Source organism: Dipodomys merriami, unplaced genomic scaffold (assembly GCF_024711535.1).
Source record: "Dipodomys merriami isolate MVZ:Mamm:240054 unplaced genomic scaffold, mDipMer1.0.p SCAF_5, whole genome shotgun sequence".
Taxonomy (NCBI): Eukaryota; Metazoa; Chordata; class Mammalia; order Rodentia; family Heteromyidae; genus Dipodomys; species Dipodomys merriami.
The window spans coordinates 69,054,402-69,077,959 of NW_027206068.1; the positions used below are offsets into that span (position 1 = coordinate 69,054,402).

At 37.1% G+C, this 23,558-nt stretch overlaps 1 protein-coding gene across 2 annotated transcripts in view; it reads right to left on the reverse strand.

Moving 5' to 3' along the window:
• Braf (B-Raf proto-oncogene, serine/threonine kinase) overlaps nt 1-23,558 on the reverse strand; it is a 134,468-nt gene that overhangs the window by 26,244 nt on the left and 84,666 nt on the right. The window contains exons 9-15 of one of the 2 annotated variants that reach the window (XM_069996913.1): nt 20,566-20,601; nt 20,221-20,257; nt 16,350-16,486; nt 15,377-15,494; nt 11,365-11,449; nt 9,541-9,717; nt 382-428 (exon numbers count right to left, since the gene is read on the reverse strand). In XM_069996913.1, coding sequence (XP_069853014.1) covers nt 382-428; nt 9,541-9,717; nt 11,365-11,449; nt 15,377-15,494; nt 16,350-16,486; nt 20,221-20,257; nt 20,566-20,601 — 637 coding nt within the window. The remainder of the gene's footprint in view (nt 1-381; nt 429-9,540; nt 9,718-11,364; nt 11,450-15,376; nt 15,495-16,349; nt 16,487-20,220; nt 20,258-20,565; nt 20,602-23,558) is intronic. The other variant, XM_069996914.1, reaches the window with a different exon arrangement.

Genomic DNA, 23,558 nt, shown 5'->3' on the forward strand with positions numbered 1-23,558 from the left:
TTTTTTTTTTTAATTTTCAACTCACTATCCTGTAATTTTAGAGCCTTCAGTTTTCTACTGCTACTTAGCAAGGTCAGGGGGCTGAAGTATACATACTAGTATACAGCCACAAAAATTCATTTCATAATGCAGACAGAATGTAAACAAGCAATCTGAAAAGTCTTATTAGTATAGACTTTTGGTTCCATCTTCTTGTAGTGCCTATTCAAAAACAAAAAGCAGGTAGATGCATCCTGCTATTATACTCTCATGCAAACTAATTTATTTTCTTTACAGCATACTGAACTTAACATGAAGACTTTTTACATAATGTGAAGACAAAATGCAGAAGAAAAAGTCAGGATGTTTTCGAACTTCGAAGAGCAATTTCAGGAAGGATACTATTACTCTTGAGGTCTCTGTGGATGATTGACTTGGCGTGTAAATAACTGAAAAACAAAACATCATTTTAACCTGAGTAGGGCTAATTGCTTCTAGCCTCAAACTCTACAGAACATATTCAGTGATGTAAAGACTTATTAGAATCATGATACAAATGAAATCTGTACAATTTGATAACTTCTTTACAATGTATTAAAATTGACTGTAAATAAATTTAGGATTATTAAGACATAGTACTATTCTGTACAAACAGAATCTTTTCTATTAAGACTTGTACTTTACCTTTTTACTAGTTATAACTTTCCACTCCATTAATGTCTACTTATTCACATCCTTGAACTATAGTTTAATACTTAGATTCTACCTCTGTGTTAAATGCTCCCCTCTTGAACCTATCTCCCAAATAAGCTTTCAATATATTTTTCACTTATTCATACCCATCCTTTTAGATCATCGCATATTTTAACTCCTGACTGAAGCTTTCCTATGACTAATCCAATAATCTTTCACTATTCATTTTATGTGGAAGTTGTAACAGCTTGATTCATGTTTTTTCCATGTTCCTATTTTGTTATTTACAATTCAAACTCCATAAGAATATGAGTTAGTAAATTATAGTTTTGAAATAGTATAATATATTCTTAAAATCTTATTAAAACTAGGCAGGAGCAAATATCCTCTATAATGATGACAAGGGATCTATTTTAAAATCAATGATAAAGTTAAATCAACTATGACATCTCTGAAAACTGCTTTAGTTATATTCACTGAGGGAAAGAAAGGTCGGTGTTTAGGTTACTTCCATTTGTCCTCATTGCCTGGTAGGGGCCTCCTATGTGTGAAGTTTCATTACATACCTGTTGAATAGACTACTACATGATGCATACCGTGTCCTAGTTATTTTTCTTTATTTAATACTAACTAGGAAAAGCAAATATATGAGATTTCTTAGATCAACAATGACTACTAAGAAAAAAGTTGGACTTTTATTTTTCTTCTAAATGTCGGTTCTGGGGGCTTGAACTCAGGTCTGGGTAATATCCCTGAGAATTTTTGCTCAAGGTTAGTGCTTGGGCTACAACTCTATTTCTGGCTTTTTTGGATAGTTATTTGGAGTCTCATAGACTTGCCTGTCTGGGCTGGTTTGGAAAGACCATCCTCAGATCTCAGTCTCCTGAGTGGCTAGGATTGTAGGTGTGAGCCATCAGCGTCTGGCTGGACTTCTATTTTTGTTGTTGTTGTTTTTTTTTGGTCGGTCATGGGGCTTGAACTCTGGGCCTGGGCGCTGTCCCTCAGTTCTTCAGCTCAAAGCAAGCACTCTACCACTTGAGCTACAGCACCACTTCCAATTTTCTGGTGGTTTATTGGAGATAGGAGTCTCACGGTCTCTCCTGCCCAGGCTGGCTTTGAACCGGGATCCTCAGATCTCAGCCTCCTGAGTAGCTAGGATTACAGGCGTGAGCCACCAGCGCCCGGCTTGGACTTCTATTTTTACCACTTTGGTTACAGACAAGTTACAGAAAGAGAATTATGAAATTAGGTAAAAAAAAATAAACTACCCAAAAAATTATACAAGCTAAAGGAGGGTACCACCTCCAGGGGAGGAACCCAAAGGTATATCTTCTCTGAACACTTAAAATATTATTTATTTATACAAATTCCAGGAAATGGAAACATGAGTGTTTTTGTTCTTGTTGTTGTAGGGAGTATTTGTTTTTGCTTTTGGGTCTTTTTTTATTTTGGGGGGGCTAAGAGGGGCCACAGAAAGGGAGGGAGGGATGGTGAACAAATGCAATCATAATATTCAGTATACACAATGTGGAAAATGACCTATGTAACTTGTGGGCAGGCATGGGAGGGAGAACCTGGGGGGAAAGCAAAAGAAGTGGTGACACTGTCCAAGAATGTATTCATTACTCGATTCATGCAATGGCAACTCCTCTTATTAATTAAAAAACACACAAGAAATAAGGTAGGTTTTGTTTATTTGCTCTTGGAGGTTGTTCTTTTTTTTTCTTTTTTTAGCAAAAATTATAGGAAAACTAATTAGGTGAAGAATGCTCTTCCAGTAGACCAAAGGAAGGTTTCTAGGATTATAAGGACAATTTTATCTTTACTCTAGCCCAAGTTTATTGAAGTGTGAGAGGCTTGTGGGGCAGTCTCTGTCCAGGGGTTGTGGTTGTTTACTGAATTAGACCTGACCCCCAGAGCTATTGTTTCAGAAACTATTTTGTTGACTCGCCTTAGGCTGGAATGATTCCTTTCAATAATCCTTAGGTAGTAGTATACTCAAAACCCAAGGTTGTGATATTCTTTGACCTTGTTGTACTACTTTAATCTTACAACTCACCAGAAAGCTGAAAATGTTTCTCTCAGAGACCTTGTGATCACATCCACAATTTAAGGTCCTTTTCAATGTCCTCAGTGCTTACAGTTAACTGCAGCCTATCACTTGTTCCTCCCTGCCCCCCTCTCCCCAAAATATGAAGTCAAAGTCAGTCTTTGGCTGTTAACTGATGGTCTAGATTAGGAGTGTCTTGCTGTTGCTCTGTCTATGAGGGCAGTTGGAACCAATGATCTACAGGGCCCTTGTTAAAAACACATCCTTTTAGCCTGGCGCCTTTGGCTCACGCCTGTAATCCTAGCTACTCAGGAGGCTAAGATCTGAGGATCACGGTTCAAAGCCAGCCCGGGCAGGAAAGTCTGTGAGACTCCAATAAAAACCACTAGAAAACCGGAAGTGGCATTGTGGCTCAAGCATTAGAGCACTTGCCTTGAGCTGAAGATTTGAGGGACAGCATCCAGGCCCAGAGTTCAAGCCCCACGTCCGACAAAAAAACCCCCAAAAAAACCCCAAACCAAAAAACAACAACCCCCCCCCAAAAAAAACCCCACATCCTTTTGAGATCACAGTCAGTCTGAGTTATGTTAAAAGCTAGAAAAATGAGATAGGTATTATACCTAGTCCCTGTATCATGTTTCAGAATAATTATTGCCCTAAACAATTCTATACAAATTGACAATGAAACCATTTCTTGAGTACCAAATGGCTTCTATATAAACCATAAAACAAAAAAACCCCAAAACATAAAACTATGTAACTGGTTAGGGGGCAGCAGCAATAAACTGAATGGTCTATAATAAACTTCAATAATAACCCAGATACAGAATACTATGCTTTCTACTATTTAGTGTAGAATTCTAAATAATGGTCCTCTCCTCCCTTTTAAAGTTGTTAAGGAGAGGGCACAGGTTTATAGCAATACCAGGAAAGAACAACATACCTACATAAGTATGACATTTCCTTCTCAGGATTCTCTTAGGACTATCCTTCCTAGGATAAAATGTCCACTTACAGAAGCATTTCTTATTTATTGTTTGTTGTTTTGTTGGTTGTGGGGCTTGAACTCAGGGCCTGAGTGCTATCCTTGAGTTCCTTGCTTAAGGATAGTGCTCTACTTTTTTAAGCCACAGCTCTACTTCGCAGAATCATTGTATAGCAGCAAAACCATCTGACCAAATCTGTTCTCTTCCAAGCTCTTATACAAGGATCACTTTCCAACCAGCTTTGTAGAGAACATGATAGCCCAAACTAAGTACAGTTAATTCAGATTTAGCCAGCACAAACTAGAGTGAAGTTTTCATCTTTATCTCATAAAAATTATGAAATGAGTCATATTCACTCTAGACAATAAGATTATTTTCAGTTTGAACTGGAAATACTTTTGTACACTTAACACGTGGGTATAACCTTATATTTTGTAGACATGGCCTCAACTTATTAAAATTATTGTAAAAAACTAAAAATAGGGTTTAAAAGATCAACATGATCATGTTGTCTTCACCTAAGTCATTTTGAAATATATTCATAATATTCAAGAGGAATGAAGACAGAAAACTGCTATCTTCTCAAGGATGATCATCTGATTGTGAACCTGGTTAAATTTGGCTATTTATGCTACATTTCCTTGGCCTTATCTTTAAGACTACTTAAGAGGTATCAATCAAATGGCTTCCTGAAATTCAAATACTGTGGCACACTATCTGGCTGCTTTACTAACCTAGTCTATTTGGAAAACCTCTGAGTGGCTCATAAAAGTTTAGTTTTATTCTGTTGTATTTCTAAAATCTTAGATTAGGTACTAGTTAGGTCTCATACATGTCATACATTTTTAAAGCTAATTCTATAAAAGTTCATCAGACTTCAGGCATAAAAGTGAATCTCTTCTAGATATCCTAGCCAATAATGGAAAATTTAGCTACTGTCGGGGCTGGTAGTATGACCACAGTGACAGTGTCCTCCTATTCTGATGCCCTCTGGTCCCTTCACAATCACAACATGAAAAGGAAGTAAGACTGAAGGGAATACCATTCTGCCACTTCTCTTATTTACCATTAAAAAAATAATAAAATCATCAGCTGGGCACTCTGGCTCACACCCATAATCCTAGCTACTCAGGAGACTGAGATCTGAGGATAGAGGTTCAAAGCGAGTCTGGGCAGGAAAGTCTGTGAGACTTTTTAATCTCCAATAAACCACTCAGAAAACCAGAAGTGGTGCTGTGGCTCAAGTGGTAGAGTGCTCGCTTGCCTTAAACTGAAGACACTTAGCTCAGTGGCAGAGTGCTTGTCTTTCATGCATGAGGTCCGGTTCAATTCCTCAGCAACACATATGTAGAAAAAAGCCAAAAGTGGTGCTATGGCTCAAGAAGAGCTGAGGGACAGCGCCCAGGCCCAGAGTTCAGCCCCCATGACCGACCAAAAAAAAAAAAAGAAAAGAAAAGAAAATAAACTAGTGTTTATATATATAATTTTTTTGGTAGTTCTGAAGTTTGAACTCAAGGCTTTGCCATGCAGGCACTCTGCCACTGACCCATGCCTCTTGACCTTTTTTTGCAATCATTATTTTGAGATAGGGTCTTGCTTCTTCCTGGGTATGCCTAGATAACAGTCCTCCCAATCTCAGATTCCCACATAGCTTGGGTAACATGACACCAATGTGTGTGAGAGGCTGAGCTTGTGTGGGGTATGGTTCAAAGGCAGCCTGGGCAGAAGAAAAAGTTCAGGAGACCACCTACTAAATCAATAATTGAACACAATCATTTACTGACAATATTCTTGAAATACTTTGGCTTTTGGATTGAATCAGTGACTGGTGGGTGAGAACATGATAAAACATACTTTGTAAACCCCAATTCCTTAAGAGTGAATCTATAATTACCTACCACAGGAATATTGCTTTCTTCAAGTGAACCTAAGAATCGGAAATGATCTTTAAGATACCAAAAGACATACCCACATAGGAAAAAAGTCACCCATCCACTGTTTGTTCATATTTTGTAATTCCATAAAACATACCCATTGGAATATTATATTGTTTTAACTTTTCTAGTCCTTAAAGGTTTGACCTTTTAAGTGAGTGCAACCCAGACAATTATTTAATGAGTCAATTTTTCCAATGTTCTTACTCTGCTTCTCTTGTTGGGACTTTGAATTTTGCACAAGTCAGATAACTGAACTGCATATAGAAAATGTTCAGGGGACAGAAGATTCTGAAGTGAGGCACAGATACGCATGCACACACATACACACATATACAAATACCAAAAAGAAAAAAGAAAAAAAGAGAAAAGAATGGGTATAGACAGGGACAGAAGTGGGTTATTGACAAGTTAATTGTATGAAGTGAACAGAAACGACTTCTCTCTCTCTCTTTCTTTTTGGTCTGTTGTGGGGCCTGAACTCTGGGCTTGGGCGCTGTCCCTGAACTTTTTAGGTCAAGGCAAGAAGAATTCTACCACTTGAGCCACAGCGCCACTTCTGGTTTTCTAGTGGTTTACTGGAGATAAAGAGTCTCACGGACTTTCCTGCCCGGGCTGGCTTTGAACCACAATCCTCAGCTCTCAACCTCCTGAGTAGCTAGGATTACAGGCATGAGCCACTAGCGCCTGGCCGGCTTCTCTTAAAAGGAAACATTTAAAAGCCTGGTGTTGGTAGCTTACTCCTCTAATCCTAGCTACTATGGAGGCTTAGTAGGCTGATCTGGAAGATCAAGGTTTGAAGTCATCTCAGGCAGATTCCAATTCCAACTGACCAGCAAAAAGCCAGAGTGGAGTCATGGCTCAAGTGGTAGAGTACCAGTGTGAGCAAGCAAGCCAAACAAGTATAAGGCCTTGAGTTCAAATGTTCTGGACTAAACACCTCTCTCAAAACAAACACTGAAAAAGAAAAAAAAGAGGGACATTTGAAAAGAGAAATAATATTTAGAGCACAAATATCCTAAAGAGGAAAGGACAAGTATGAAGTGCTGAGGGAGGAACATCTTGGCCTGCTGGAGACACAGTACATAGACAGTTCTTAAGAGAAAAGCTTCATTTCTCTCTCAATGTTTACAACTTGTTTCTCAGTGTTATGATAGACAAAATCTTAATACAATCTTTTAGATTTGGCCAGATTCAGATTCTAACTTACCTAAAGGCTGAGATTGATTTAAACATAGTAGGTAAGTATAAATGTTACTGAATAAGGCAATAATTTGCTGTAAGGAGTATTTTGGCACAACATAAGTTTGTAGATAGTTCGTATTACAGATATACTACCTAGTGGGTTTTGTTTGTTTTTACTGGTCCTGGGGCTTGAATTCTAGGCCTGGGCGCTGTCCCTGAACCTCTTTGTGCTCAAGTCTAGTGCTCTACCATTTGAGCCACAGTGCTGCTTCCGGTTTTTTTCTAGGTAGTTTATTGGAAATATAGTGTCTCAGTGACTTTCCTGCCCAGGCTGGCTTCAAACTGTGATCCTCAGATCTCAGCCTCCTGAGTAGCTAAGATTATAGGGGTAAACCACTGGTGCCTGGCTACTGCCTAGTTTTGAGTCAGGGAAGGTGGTAGGGGGGAAATTAAAGAATTAGATCTGGCTTGAGTTGTGGTTCCTTATTTACTTGCCCTGAGTGATCAATTCAAGAGTTTTAGACATTAGTACATATATATACTTATACTCTTTATTCCAGTTCTACAGGGTACAAGTAGTATAGTAGTTATAGATCAAGGGCACTGGAATTACAATTCTGCGTCAAAACACAGGCTGCCATTTACTATGTGAAGCCTCAGAAAAGCTACTTAAAAGCCTTGGTTTGCTAATCTGTGAAAAGAACAAGGTAAGAGTAAAAGGATTAACAAAATCTAAGCCCGAGAATATAATTTGCATTCTATGACATTAAAATAAGGTACATATTTTAAAACTACTTATAGAGCTTAAATTTATATCTTACAAAGTTTGTTTTTCATCTAACTACTTTCACGTTTGTTTTTGGGTGGTTGTGGGATTTGAACCCAGAGCCTGAGAGCTGTCTCTGAGTTCTTTTGTTCAAGGACAATGCTCTATCACTTTGAGCCACAACTCTACTTCTAGCTTTTTGGGTGATTAATTGGAGATAAGAGTTTCACAGATTTTCCTGCCCAGACTGGTTTTGAATGGCAATCCTCAGATCTCAGCCTCCTGAATAGCTAGGATTATAGGCATGAGCCACCAGCACCCAGCTTTCCACTTCTAGTTTTTAATTTTATTCTGTGTGTATGAGATGTGATATGTGTGTGTGTGTGTGTGTGTGTGTGTGTGTGTGTATACATGTATATGGGTGTGTGTGTATATATATACATATATATATATGGAGAGAGAGAGAGAGAGGGAGAGAGTGTATGTGAGTGTTATTATGGGTTTTAGACAAATACTCTGCCATTTAGCCACATTCCCAGCTCTTATCTTTTTTCTGTGGGCAAGGAGAAATGCTGAGATTTGAACTCAAAGCACTGTGCTTGCTAGGCAGTCCCTTTACCACTTCAACCACAATTCCAGCCCTTTTAACCCTTTATTTTAAGGATCCAAGTAGTGTTTTGCTTAGGGCCAAATTTATAAACTTCCCATGTTGCTAGCATTATACCTGTGAATATCACTGCCTTACTAGTTGAGACTGGGGCCTTGCTAACCTTTTGCCAAGACTAGCTGCAAGCCACTATCTTCCCAGCTCTAGTCTCAGTAGATGGGATTACAGAAGTACACCAAGATGCTTAGCTAATTCTATTTATTTATTATTGTTTTCAAGTTTCTTCCCCCCCCCCCCTCTCTCTCTCTCTCTCTTTTTGCCAGTCCCAGAGCTTGAACACAGGGCCTGGGTACTGTCCTTGAGCCTCTCTGTGCCAAGGCTAGCACTCTACCACTTGAGCCACAGCACCACTTCTGGCCTCTTCTGTTTATGTGGTGCTGAGGAATCGAACCCAGGGCTTCATGCATGCTAGGCAAGCACTCTACCACTAAGCCACATTCCCAGTCCCTATTTTATTATTTTTAAAATTATTCTAAAAATCATTTACTTTTATTTAGCTAATCTTACCACTTCAATTACCTACTTATTTGCACTTCAGAGTTAAATGCAAAACCTTTCAAGTTAGTTTTTTTATTTTATTTTATTTATTTATTTATTTTTGGGTCCGGTCATGGGGCCTGAACTCTGGGCCTGGGCTCTGTCCCTTAGCTCTTCAGCTCAAGGCTAGCGCTCTACCACTTGAGCCATAGCACCACTTCCAGATTTTTTATTTTCTGCTTATGTGGTACTGAGGAATCGAACCCAGGACCTCATGCATGCAAGGCAAGTGCTCTACCACTGAGCCACCTCCCAGCCCTAGTTTTTTTATTTTAAAACATAATTTTATAAACCCTATTATTTTAAATTACATAGCAAAATTTGGTATAAACATTTCATTTTAACTTTATAAACTGACCACTTTGTAACAGGACTTTTTAAAAAGAAAATTATTTGCAAGGAAAACTATTTTATATACTTCAACAACTATAATGATTTTTTAATGTTTTATTTTTTATGGCCTACTGTTCTATTTATTCATTTTTTGAGTTTCTACTACTCAGCTATACCACTGAATGCTAAATCAAAACTTTAAATAGTTTATGATGAAGTACTTGATATACTTTATTAGATGTTCTGAAGACTATACTAGAAAAGACTATTTTTAGTATCATATTGCTAACCACTGGTGTCCTTGTACTGCTAAATAATTTTAAATGCAGTCCCTAAGAGATATCAAGCAAAGCCTTTTACTACAGATCTTTAAAAGTAATTTGCACAAGATGTAATAGAATGTAACTTACTCCATGCCCTGTGCAGTCTGCCGTGCAATATCTATAAGTTTGATCATCTCAAATTTGGTCTCAATGATGTGCAGGTGGTGATATAAGCTGGAGCCCTCGCACCACTGGGTAACAATAGCCAGCTGTGGCTTTGTGGAATAGCCCATGAAGAGTAGGATGTTTACATGTCGTGTTTTCCTGTAAAAAAGAAATGTGGCAGTAAATAGTAAATGCCAATAAATGTTAGCAATTCTTAAAGAGAAAGCCAAGTTGTCTATCTGTAAGATGCTGCCAGAAAAAGGTATTGGAGAGGGGAAAAAGGCAACAGAATGACAATTTTTAAAAAATATATCTGACAAGCAAGTAGAGATTCTTAAATACTTTCAATTGTGGGAAGCTACTGCTTAAGAATATAGCCACCCCACTCTTTTACAGGGTTAGTATTAAAAAAGTTTCTTCACACCTGTAATTCTAGCTACTCAGGAGGCTGAGATCTGAGGATGGAAATTCAAAGCCAGCCTGGGCAGAAAGACTGTGAAACTCTTAACTCCAAGTAAACACCAGAAAACCAGAAGTGGAGCTGTGGCTCAAAGTGGTAGAGCACTAGCTTTGAGCAAAAGTGCTCAGGGACAACACCCAGGCACTGGGTTCAACCTGCATGACCGACAAAAAGCAAAAACAAAAACAAAAAAGTTTTCTTTAAGATGCTTTGTAGGGGCTGGGAAGGTGGCTCAGTGGTAGAGCACTTGTCTTGCATGCATGAGGCCTTGGGTTCGATTCCTCAGCACCACTAACAGAAAAAGGAAAAAAGCTGGAAGTGGTGCTGTGGCTCAAGTGGTAGAGCGCTAGCCTTGAGCTGAAGAGCTGAGGGACAGCACCCAGGCCCAGAGTTCAGGCCCCACGACCTGACCCCCCCCCCAAAAAAAAAAATGCATTGTAGCCAGGTGCTAGTGGCTCATGCCTGTAATCCTAGCTACTGAGGAGGCTGAGATCTGAGGATTGTGGTTCAAAGCCAGCCAGGGCAGGAAAGCCTGTAAGACTTATCTCCAATTAACCCCCAGAAAACTGGAAGTGATGCTGTAGCTCAAGTGGTAGAACTCTTGCTTTGAGCTGAAGAGCTGAGGGACAGCGCCAAGGCCCAGAGTTCAAGGCCCACGGCCAACAACAACAACAACAAAAAGTAAAAGAAAAAAGATGCATAGTACTGGTAAATTGCATTGTTAAATAGAATCTCCTCCGTACAACTACTTAAAAATTAAAATTAAAATAAAAAAATTTCTTGAGACAGTTTTCTCTAATTTTTACAACTAGTTTTTTGTTGTTGTTTGTTTTGTTCTGCTTTCTGGAATTAGATGAATAATTACATATCCTCTAGAATCTAACACCGTCTGTGAGTTAAATTTGCTCGCTTTTGTTGACCATTTATTTCCCCACTAAGTTGTTCAAGAATCTTGCTCATTTAAAGTAGTACTACCCTTGATCTACTTTTCTTTGTTAATGTTCCCAAAGTCCTTGGAACAAGGACTAAACACAACCTCAAAATGGATTCTGATGTTCTTAGAATTTTAATTTAAGGGTACTGTTTCCATAAGTGGAATTATTATCACATATGATCAGAACACTATATTTCCACCTTTCAGTCCAGGACTTGGTCTTCTATCAGCTGTATCACAAAACAGTGAATATTATTTACAATAATATGATGAAAGATATATTATAGTTAGACATGCTACACTTCTGTATCCATTTTGAATAAATTTATAAAGCTCACAGAGGGTATCACAGGAAAACAGGATGCAATAACAAGAACTTATCTCTAGAAAACAGTAATCTGCACAAGCTCACCTGAGTACTCCTACTTCATTTTTGAAGGCCTGTAACTGTTGAGGTGTAGGTGCTGTCACATTCAACATTTTCACTGCTACATCACCTAAAAGGTAATTGTCATTCCAAATGTCATTCTAATTTTTTTACATTAAAAATACAAAATATTTGTGGGTGTTCTCACTGTCATAGCCCTATAATAGGCATTATAAAACTGCAAGTGAATTATTTATGCCATAACTACACTATTAATTTTCGATGGATTAAAAACTAAACTAACAATGCTATTCTTATACTAGCCATTTCAAAATAGCAATTTAAAGAAGAGCCAACTTTATTCTTCCTTAGAATTTTAGTTGAATCAATACAGAACATTTTCCTGATTATTTAATATTAAATTAGAACTATTTGTTATATATGTTAACATGATGAACAAGTCCAATGGGAGCTTGGCTTTAAATAAGAAACTGAAAACTTCAGAGTAGCTAACTTCTGAGTAGTTCAGGTGTTTTTTTTTTTTTTGGTTAGTCTTGTGGCTTGAACTCTGGGCCTGGGCGCTGGCCCTCAGGTCTTCAGCTCAAGGCAAGCACTCTACCACTTGAGCCACAGCACCACTTCCAGTTTTCTGGTGTTTAATCTGGAGATAAGAATCACATGGACTTTCTTGCCCCAGCAGGCTTTGAACCACAATCCTCAGATCTTAGCCTCCTGAGTAGCTAGGATGATAGATGTGAGCCACCAGCTTTTTTTTTTTTTTTTTTTTTTTTTGTCTCTTAAAGCTATGAATTACTATGACACTTATGATTAAGAAAATAAAATATTAGTACACTTGAGTTCAAGCCCCAGGATTGGCCAAAAAAAAAAAAATCATGTGTAATAGCTTTACTTTATATAACCTGCCAACAGATATATGAACTGGTACAACCACTGTGTAATACTGCTGGTAGTTATGTAAAAATGGACAAATAGGTTCTCCAAAAAACATATACTTCAACATCATTAGGAGTAACTCTAAACTAGAAACTACCAAAATGCTCATTATACAGCAGATAGAAGTAATCAGGTAACTGTCACACAGTGGAATATTATTCAGCGAATGAATGACTTCAACCATACCAACACAGATGAATCATACATACAGTGTTGAGTAAACTGGGCCAGACACAAAAGTATACACTCAATGATTCCTCCTACGGTTGGGAAGGTAGTAGTTATCCATGCAGGAAGACTAGCTGGAATAGAGAAGTTTCTGGAGAGCTAATAGTGTTCTGTTATTTATTATTCATGTCCACTTTGTAAGCTTTCGGCTTCTTGTCTACTTATATGTATTTCTTAGTGTATACATATATACCTATATATACACATATATACTTTAACTTTAAAAAAAATTGTGATTAAGTGATTACATAAATTTCATAGACTTGTAAGATAGTGATACTTAAAGTCACAAACACATTCATGGGGCAAACTGTCTTTATCGTTGTCTATAAAATTTGTGAATTCTATGAACTTTGACAATACAGCAATTTCTTCCACATCAAGTGATATGTACCATTTTTTTCCTTTTGCTTAGTGTCAGCTGTTCTCTCTTTCCTGCTCATTTCCTCACTCCCTCCCATTGCTGCCATTGAGTTGCTTATTTCATTTTGATCAATGTCCAGTGCAGCTGATGGGTCCTGCTGTTGTATGTTTTCCCTTTTCCCTCTGTTTCTGTGTCTTCCTCCTAGTATCCCTCAGATGTGCACATACATACCATATATGTGGTCAGCAGCATGGGGTCATTTAGTAATGATATGATCAGATGAGTGGAGGTCCTTTGTTTCTAAAGTCTTGTTTACTTTGTCGTAACTCCTTACATTTTGGATTTAACATCCACATATCAGGGATACCATGTGTTTGTCTCTTTGCTCTTGGCTTACCTCACTCAAAATGATTTTTTTCTAGTTCCATCCATTTCCCTGTGAATGTCATTATTTTGTCCTTTTGCAATCTCATGTTCATTCTACTGGTTAGACTACATATTTCATAACACTATAATCCTAGCTACTCAGGAGGTTGAGATCTAAGGATTGCAGTTCCAAGCCAGCTGGGGCAAGAAATTCTGAGAGATTCTTATCTTCAATTAACCACCAGAAAAGCAGAAGTGGGGCTGTGGCTTAAAGTGGTAGGGCACTAGCCTTGAACAGAAAAGCTCAGGGACAGCCCTGAGTTCAAGCCCCATGAGTGACAAAAAAAAAAAAAAAAAAAGTTTAAAATTCCTATAATCATATCTCTTAGAAATGACCAATATTATACTGCTGTATATTCTACTAGTCTTATATATGTATGCAATGAGTATGTGAAATGATTATAGCAATTGTAAAATGTTGTCATAAATATTTATTTCTTTGTAGCTCCATAAGGCATTATACATACTACCTTATAAAATTTAACATACCAGGGGCTGGGAAGGTGGCTCAGTGGTAGAGCGCTTGCCTTGCATGCATGAGGCCCTGGGTTCGACTCCTCAGCACCACATAAGCAAAAAGAAAAAGAAAAAAGCCGGAAGTGGTGCTGTGGCTCAAGTGGTAGAGCGTTAGCCTTGAGCTGAAGAGCTGAGGGACAGCGCCCAGGCCCAGAGTTCAGGCCCCACGACTGGACCCCCCCCAAAAAAAAAAATAATTTAACATAGCAAAAACAACATTCCATATCAATAAACATAGCTCTATTACAACACTTTAACTCCTTATATTATATATGGAAGTATAAACTTATTTACCCAACACTCTTATTAATGGGCACTCCATTAATTTTTCATTATTATTAAATCCCTTAATGAATATAATTTCATATCTGTTCATTCATGTCCAATTACTCCCTAAGGATGTAGCACAAATGGAACTGTCAGCTAAATGAACATACTGCCAAAGTACCATCCAGAAAGTTGGTAGCAATTTATCTTCCCACTAGGAGGATTATAATTAAAACTCTAAATCTGATCAAATAAAAAAATCTTTGGAGCCAGGTTACAGTGGCTGATGCCTGTAATCCTAGCTACTCAGGAGGCTAAGATCTGAAGATCACGGTTCAAAGTCAGCAGGAAAGTCCATGAAACTCTTATCTCCAAAAAACCACCAGACAACTGAAAGTGGTGCTGTAGCTCAAGTGGTAGAGCGCTAGCCTTGAGCTGAAGAGCTGAGGAACAGCGCTCAGGCCCAGACTTCAAGCCCCAAGACTGACCAAAAAAAAAAAAAAATCTTTGGTCATTTGAGACACAAATGCTATTTAATGAAGTTATAGTTTTTCGCTAACTAGTAAAGCTGAACATTTTAAATATGGTAATTCGGTAAGTACACTCAATATTTGTGGGTGTTTTTGTTTCTTTTTGCAGTACTTGAGGCTTGGACTCGGGGCCTCTTACTTCCTATGGCAGTACTCTATCACTAGAGCCATGCCTCTAGCTCTTGTGTTTTTTGTTGTTGGTTATTTAGGAGATGGAATCTGGCAATCTTTTCTACCCAGGCTGGCCTGCTCACAATTCTCCAAATCTCAGCCTTCTGGGTAGCTAGGATTACATGTATGAGCCACTGGCAAATAGTTTATCTATGATTGATACCTATAAAAACAACTTTGGGCTAGAAGCTGGTGGCTCATGCCCATGATTCTTAGCGATTCACCAAGCTGGGATCTGAAGATTACAATTTGAAGCCAGTCCAGGTAGACACTTTCAAAGGACTCTCATCTCCAATAAACCAGCAAAAAGCCAGAACTGGAAGTGAAGTTCATATGGGAGAGCACCAACCTTCAGTGAAAAAGCCGAGCAAGTTTGTGAGGGCCTGATTTCAAGCCCCAGTATAGGCACACATATGTATATACATTTTGGGGACCAGCTAACCTGGAAGATCTTCATCTTTAAAATAAGTACTGCAAAATAACAATAAGAGTTTTCTGGATGTGAACAGTTTGTTTCCCATAGTTTTTGTTAGAAACTTTTGAAAGACCCTTGCATATGATTAAAACAATTTAATATCCAAACATGATACCACATACATACCATGCCACTTTCCCTTGAACACTGTCCCAAATGATCCAGATCCAATTCTTTGTCCCACTGTAATCTGTCCATCAGGAATTTCCCAGTCATCACTTGAATCTCGTCTACCAAGTGTTTTCTTGATAAAACAAAATCAAAAAGGAAAACCTTATTTCACACTACATATATTAACGTATGCCTGACAGGAACGTAGGTAAGGAAGAAAATACAGACTCTTAAAAAAAAAATACAACCCACGACGAAGGAACAATAGGTAAAAAGTATGACTCAAAATGTTATTTTTTTTTCCCTTCCTCACCCCCAGTTCTGGGATATCTTAGACAAGTGCTCTACCACTTGAGCCACTTTCAGCTCTGGAAGTAATATTTTAAAAAATAGATACTGCCCGGTGCCAGGGGCTCACACCTGTAATCTTAACTACTCAGGGGGCTAAGATTTAAAGATCATGGTTGGAAGCCAGCCCAGGTAGAGAAGTCTGTGAGACTCTTATCTTCAATTCACCAGCAAAAAGCCAGAAGTAGAAATGTGGCTCCAGTGGTAGAGCAGCAGCCTTAAGTAAAAAAGCCAAAGAGAATTCAAGTCCTCCCTGAAAAGTAACTAATTTTTTCAGCATGTGCAAAAATGTGTATTGCTAACATCAATAAAACAATATAGCTTTCTATCATTTGGAAGACTATTAGGGGCAAGACAAGTTATTACATATTTGTGATTCCCTTTAGCCAAATGCCTCAGAATTTAAGTTCAGATTTTTATTTTAAAGGAAAACATTGTTACTTCTCTTCCAAAACCAACTTTTACAAAATTATGTTAAACATGTGAACAACAATCAATGTAACGGAAAAGTGCTTCAAGCAAAACACTATTAACTCTTAATTTGGTTATAGGAATTTTACATCATACACAAATACATCCAAAAGAAAATATCAAATTTGTATATGAATTCTAGAAAGAAAAAACTATCACATATTCTTACCATTCGATTTCGGTCTTCTGAGGATGAAGATGACTTCCGCTCCCGCTGAGGTCCTGGAGATTTCTGTAAGGCTTTCACATTTGTCAGTGAGCCAGGTAATGAGGCAGGTGGGGTGGCAGACAAACCTGTGGTTGACCCTATTAGAGAAAGAGAAGCTGTATCCTTTAAGGAAAAACAAACATGCTCTCTTATCAGAAGACAGAGATTGGGGAGAAACCTAAACTTACTTTTAAAATATTGCACATGTTCAAACAATGACCTTACAGAAAGGATAGGCCCAAAAGCCTAATTTGTGATTCATAGTATAATTTTAGTTTTGTTAATGTCTTTAAGATAGCTAATGATACATTTTGCTTACTGGTTCAAGATTTACAAAAAACAATCTCTAAAATAAGATATAAATACTCAAACACTTCCAAAGTTCCTGTGTCTCTGATAAAAAAAAAATTAAAAAACAAAACCAAAGTAAACACACACACACTAACAAACTGATTTTAAATGACCTCAACAGCTCATCAATATTTTAAAAAGTGGAAATATTTTCTAATAATAGCTTAAATGTTAAAAATATCTCTCTTTCATATTGGCCATTAAATTTAAATAGAATCCTGACTTATAAATGTGGGTCATTATTAGTGGTTCCTGGAGGCCTTTTTCTACTAAATATAAATTACTAGTTACCTGTCTAATGGAGTTAATAAAAGCAAACCTAAGTAGGTTTCTCAAGACTTTCTAGAAAAATCTCTACCTTTATAAGGAAGAGAAAGTATCTTGGCCTCAAAGCTAAATTACTATAAGCAGGAATATTTTATAAGCCCACTGAGCCCAGGGGTACTCTTAAGAAGTTAGCTATGTTAGGAGGATTACATTTCTGACCGGTGCTTTTCCAAAAGCTGACTCAGTGGTAAACAGCCTAAGCTCAGAGGGGCTCAGTTCAAGAACTGAGTAGGGCCTGAGTATAGCTGAGCAGGGCTGAGGTTTCCAGGTTGCTTTCCATACACAGTACTGAAGGTCCTCAATAAATTTAAAACAAAAATATTAATATTCTTGGAGAACAAAAAGAGCCATAATTTTCCAAAGAATGATACCAATAACAACACTGAAATGGTAAATCTAGGTAGACATTTTATTACTATATCACAATGCAAAATTTCCAAGATTTTATATGTAATTACCTATTAAAAACGATGTGTGGAGTGTCTTTTAACTGAAAAACAGTACATTTTCTATCTGCTATTGATAAAATTTAAGAAAACAAAGCCTTAACTGCTTGCACAGGTTCCACAGTTCTGTTCTACTAAACATGTGGTATTTAAATTCTATTATTGGTTCCAAATGACTTTTTCCTATTCTATGAACCAGCCAGCTAGCCTGTAATAGCAAAATTCCAAAGCACCGTAATATATTCAGTCTTGTTCACTCACCAGTATGTAAAGATAGTAAGACATCTGTCCTAACTCTTACTTCAAAATTTAAACACTGGTTTAACCAGTAACTAAAATATTCAAAACAAAGAGGATGAAATTATACTATTTCCTCACATTAATTAAAAGTATAACTCCTCAAATTTTCTAAACTTATTCATTCTATGAATTAGCTAAAATTTATTAGCACTAAATAAAAATTCAATATATATTTAAATAACTTCCTCATTTTGTTATGGAATATATATTCTATGTTATAAAATACATACATTCTATAAGAAAAACATTGATACTGTAAAATCTCAAAAATAAAAAAGCCTCAGAAAAATCTTTTAATAGGGGTTTCCATTTCTATTTTTATTTTCTTAAAAACCGTGAAAATTGTTGGTGCCTCCCCACCTTATTTTTCCCACCCACTGTGATTAAGAAGTCATGAGACAACAAAAAACAAGATGGAAATCCCAACTCAGAATTTTCTTGCTTTTAAATATTTATGACAGACAGCATACAGAAAGCTTGTGTAGTGAGTATGTGTGAGAAGCACATTCAGAGCATTCCAGCCAAGCCAAGCAGAAATTTAGTACTTAAAACTCTCACACTTACAAACACACGCTGTGAGGGTGAGACACAAACAGCATCTACAGATGCTTATATTTAATTTGCTTTGGGTGAAAACAAGAAAGAAGAGCCCAACTACCTCTGAACACTGGGCCAGGCTCAAAATCAAACACTATTTCACTGGGGACAGAATGTAGGAGGGGGCTGGGAGTCCGGGATTGGTATTTCCGAAGACAGCGCATCAGCTGGTTCAAGGGGGCTGTTAGAAGAGAAAGAGAGGGGCAGGCAAACACAGGAAGACAGACACACAGAAGAAATGAAAGAAGTCATGGGGAATAAATACGATGAACTGAAGCCTGCTTTACAAAATAATTCTGGGTGTTAAAAAAAACCACCTGCTTATTTTAATAATATCCCAATGATCTTTAAAAAAATGACTCATATTTAGGACAAGAAATGCCACTTGATTTTAAGTACTGAGCAGGCTGTGTTTATGACTAAGTCAACTGTGATGCTAACATGATGGCAACATTTAAATGCTGGATGCATTGGGCAAAATTATCAGCAGCCACAGTTATTAGGACATATGAAAGTCAAACTGGCAGCAACATTAATTGGCAGGTTCATGGAATAACAGAACAAAAACTCCTATATAAATAGGTGCTGTGGTCAATACTAAGCCCAGAGGACATAATTCAGGCTTATTATTTTGTCAGCTTCACAGGAATACAGAAACATAACAAGATGATTTATATAATGTTTACTCAATATGAAATACCATTGAGTCTCTTGGCTTAGATACTTTTGAAGGTACACAAGAAGGTCACAGTGAAGAGATTAGCTCTAAGCATAATAAGCAGTTAACATAAATCTTCCATATTAGATAGAAAATAGCTGAAAAAATAAACACAGAAAGGACCTCCTGCAAGAAAACTTCAAGACAATCTCAAATATCATCTAGAAAACATTATTTAGGGTTACAAAAAGTATTTTCATAACATGAAACATTTTATAATATTTCATGTTGTTTTGGCTAGAATGAATGCTAGATAAAAATTCTGTAAGAAATCTCAGTTCTGTTTCTCACCTAGTATTTTATTTACTAGTCGTAGTAAAAAAGAGGGCAACAAGCTTTTTCCATTATGGGTTTATTCTATAAAATGTACATTATAGCTGATCACCAGTGGGTCATGCCTGTAATCCTTGCTACCCAAATGTTGAAATCTGAGGATCATAGTTCAGAGCCCATCTGGGTAGAGAAAACCACAGAATCTTAATCTCCAATTAACCACCAAAAGCTACAAGTATAATTGCTCAAGTGGTAGAGCAGCAGCTAGCTATTAGCCTAAAAACTAAGTGAGAATACAAGACTCTTGGTTCAAGCCTCAGTTCTGGCACAAACACAGAAAGTATATTCTAAATACTTCTAAAAAGATTAAGAAAGTCGTTGATAAAGTCTGACAAATACAAATTGTGGCAGGCAATTAAAAGGACTCCTAAGAATTATTTAGTAAAGTTAAGTTTTATCTGATTCTAATCTCAATCTTTCTGTATCTGTAGAAGCTCCCAGATGGTAGAAATTAACAAAAGGGGTAAAATAACTAAGGATCTCTCCTTGATATAATATATCCGTTAATAGCACATTGTAAATAGTATTTTTTTATATTCCTTTTCATGTCTTCTAATTTTCTTTACTCATGTTTTAAATTACCTAAAATTTTATTAACAATACATAATCAGTACTACAGAAAAAAAATTGGATTTTCTCTACACATTTTTCTCTGTGTCTGTGTTTCATGAAAGAAGCAAGTAAAAGGAAACAAGCAGCAAAGCAATTGCATTTTTCTCTGTGTATGTGCTTTTTTTTTTTAGCTGAGATCATGACTTACCTCCATCACCACGAAACCCTTGATCTCTAATCAAATCCTATAAACAAATAGTAAAGTATATTTAATCAAAGTACATGGTAAGAAAGTAACAACATTGAATTTTCCACTATTCATTAACAGAAAGGTTAATGCAAAACAACTCCTGTTTTAACAGTTACTTCACAAAACAAACCATATGAAATTAACTAGTGTACATATAAAAATCTAAATTCTGAAGTATTTGCCAATCTAATCCTGTACTGAAAGGATTATTAGTCCTGATCATTTCTGGCCATTCAATGGCTTCCATCAATCCTTAAAGAAAATCTTACTGGCACATATTAAGAGCCATAAAAATGTTCATACCCTTTGATCCTGTAATTCCACTTCTGGGAATTTTTCCTACGGAAATAATTCAGAAGAAAAAATGATATGCACAAAAATAATATGCAGCAGCATCCATCATACCAAAAGCCAGAAATAATTTTGACATATTATGGTTAAGTTATTGTGTATCAGTTTATTATGCAGTTACCAAAACAATTATGAAACTTGAATCATGAAACATGTTTACAATAAAAAATACAAAATTAAAAGAACATTGAATTCCATCATAAAAATATAGGGCACATGGATAAGAAAGAAAATCAAAATAGCTCAAATAAGGATCATGTTAAGATTGGTCTTTATTTTTATAATCATGTTGATAGCTGAGGTAAACTCTTATTAGTAAAGCAACCTGGATCTTAAGAGGCAGAACTTGGGTTAGTTTACTTGGTTTAATTAAATGTGAGAGACTGAATGACCCTAAATGTTTCTAAGCAATTTTTTTTCAAATAGGCAGCTTTTTGCTTCTGGATTAAATAAAGAATAAATTACTTCCAAGTATACTTCTAACATGTTCAGTGTACTAATGTAGATCCTTCACCATTTTTAACAGAATAATCAACAGATATTCATATTTTCAAACTAAGTACTAAGTGACTATCAATAAAAAGAAATTCTTGGTGGTCTTACTACCTTTCTGCCATTCTGAAAGCATACAATATTATTAGAAGATACTCAAACATGAAAATTAAATGATACATAACAGCCTAAAAATATAACAAAAGAAAAATTGGTTTCTTGAAGTTACTACCACCTAAGTGCTATTGGTAACTTTCAGTGCCTACACATACATAGTAACTATAGGATTTGGCAATCATGATGATGGGCTTCCAGCCTGCAGAAATTGATCATAATGATGCTTAAGTAATAACTATAGAATTTGGACACTGGTAAAGTAGTTGAAATGTGTGAGTTGGGCTTCCTTGTCCTTCTAGACAGAGGAACACACACACACATCCCTTTCCTTGTTGCTGTAACAGATCTGGAACACACACACACACACACACACACACACACACACACACACACACACACACACACACACACACACACACACACACACACACACACACACACACCCTACCTTTCCTTGTTGCTGTAACAGATCTGAAATTCCCTGCAACACACACACACACACACACACACACACACACACACACACACACACACACACACACACACACACACACACACACACACACACACACACACACACACACACACACACACACACACACACACACACACACACACACACACACACACACACACACACACACACACACACCCTACCTTTCCTTGTTGCTGTAACAGATCTGAAATTCCCTGCAACTCTAAAGGGTTCAAATTTTCATTCTCTGTTCTTTTCTTTCTTCCTTTTTTTTTTTTTTGGTCTGGTTGTGAGGCCTGAACTCTGGGCCTGGGTGCTGTCCCTCAGCTCTTCAGCTCAAGGCTAGTGCTCTACCACTTGAGCCACAGCGCCACTTCCGTCTTTTTTTGCTTATGTGGTGCTGAGGAATTGAACCCAGGGCCTCTGGCATGCAAGGCAAGCGCTCTACCACTGAGCCACCTTCTCAGCCCTCTTTCTCTTTTCTTAAAACTGAACCCTAGTATACCACATAAACTTAGATTTCAGGTATGTTTTTAAAGTTCCTTAACAATTTGGTATTTGTTCTAGGTTCTGGTAATTGTTCTTCTAGCTCTTTCTAACTTTTCCTATTCTATCTTATAGTTAGTTCCTTCTCTTATATATTTCTCCTTCATCATGATAAAGAAAAATAATCAAAGAACTTTCAGGGCCAACTTTATACCTGAAAATATTGCATACAGTATATTAGTTATAATTTCTAATTTCTTTTTCTTTCTTTTTTTTTTTTTTGGTCCGATTGTGGGGCCTGAACTCTGGGCCAGGGCGCTATCCCTCAGCTCTTCAGCTCAAGGCTAGCGCTCTACCACGTGAGCCACAGCGCCACTTCCGGCTTTTTTTTTCTTTTTGCTTATGTGGTGCTGAGGAATCGAACCCGGGGCCTCATACATGCAAGGCAAGTACTCTACCACTGAGCCACTTTCCCAGCCCAATTTCTAATTTCTTATTACATACCAGGCATAAAAAATTTCCCAAACCATTCCAGGAGGTAGGTAGGCACTGTTAGTTCCAGAGTTAAAATAATTTGCCCAATAACATACAATCTAGAGAGAACTGTGTTCATCTTTAATTTTTTTGTAGTTTCTGTGAGATATGATATCCATGTCCACGAAACGTACTAAATCAGTTCTTCTCTATCTTGTTATCTTCAGCCTTTCCTTATTGGCTTCTTTCTCTACAGAGTGTTAGTCTTTCATTAAAAGTAACTGCTCCCTTGTATATAGGAATGGGAGGGAAAACCTAGGAGACAGAGGGAAGGGGTGACATTGTCCAAAAAGAAATGTACTCTTTTTAACTCTATGTTTTTTTGTCTTTTTTCTTTTTTGGTACTGGGGATCGAACCCAGGACGTTGCACTTGCTAGGCAAGCGCTTTGCCACTGAGCTACATCCCAGCCCAAGAAATGTACTCTTCACCTGATTATAACCCCTCTATCACTTTTATAATAACAATTAAAAAATTTTTAAATTGCACCTGTTTTGTCTGTTTTGTTATTCCTTTACAGGAATCTTCTCAAAACCAACAACCCTATTTCTTTACTTGCCTTCCTCTCCTCTACTAGCCACTTTTGTTAGTGGTGCTTTTGTCTTTTGTTAGTGGTGCTGGGAATTGAACCTAGGATTCTTATGTGTCCAGCAAGTGTTCTACCACTGAAATATATTCCCATCCCACAAATAACATTTTAATTACCAAAACAAGTTATGTTGGTCTTTATCTCATATAAGTCTTAATGACAGGTGAACGCTCTCAAAACCCTATTTCTTCTTTTGGCCAAGGCAGAACTACTGAAGCTACCTGAAGAGGAGCCTATAAAAGTTTTCTTTTCC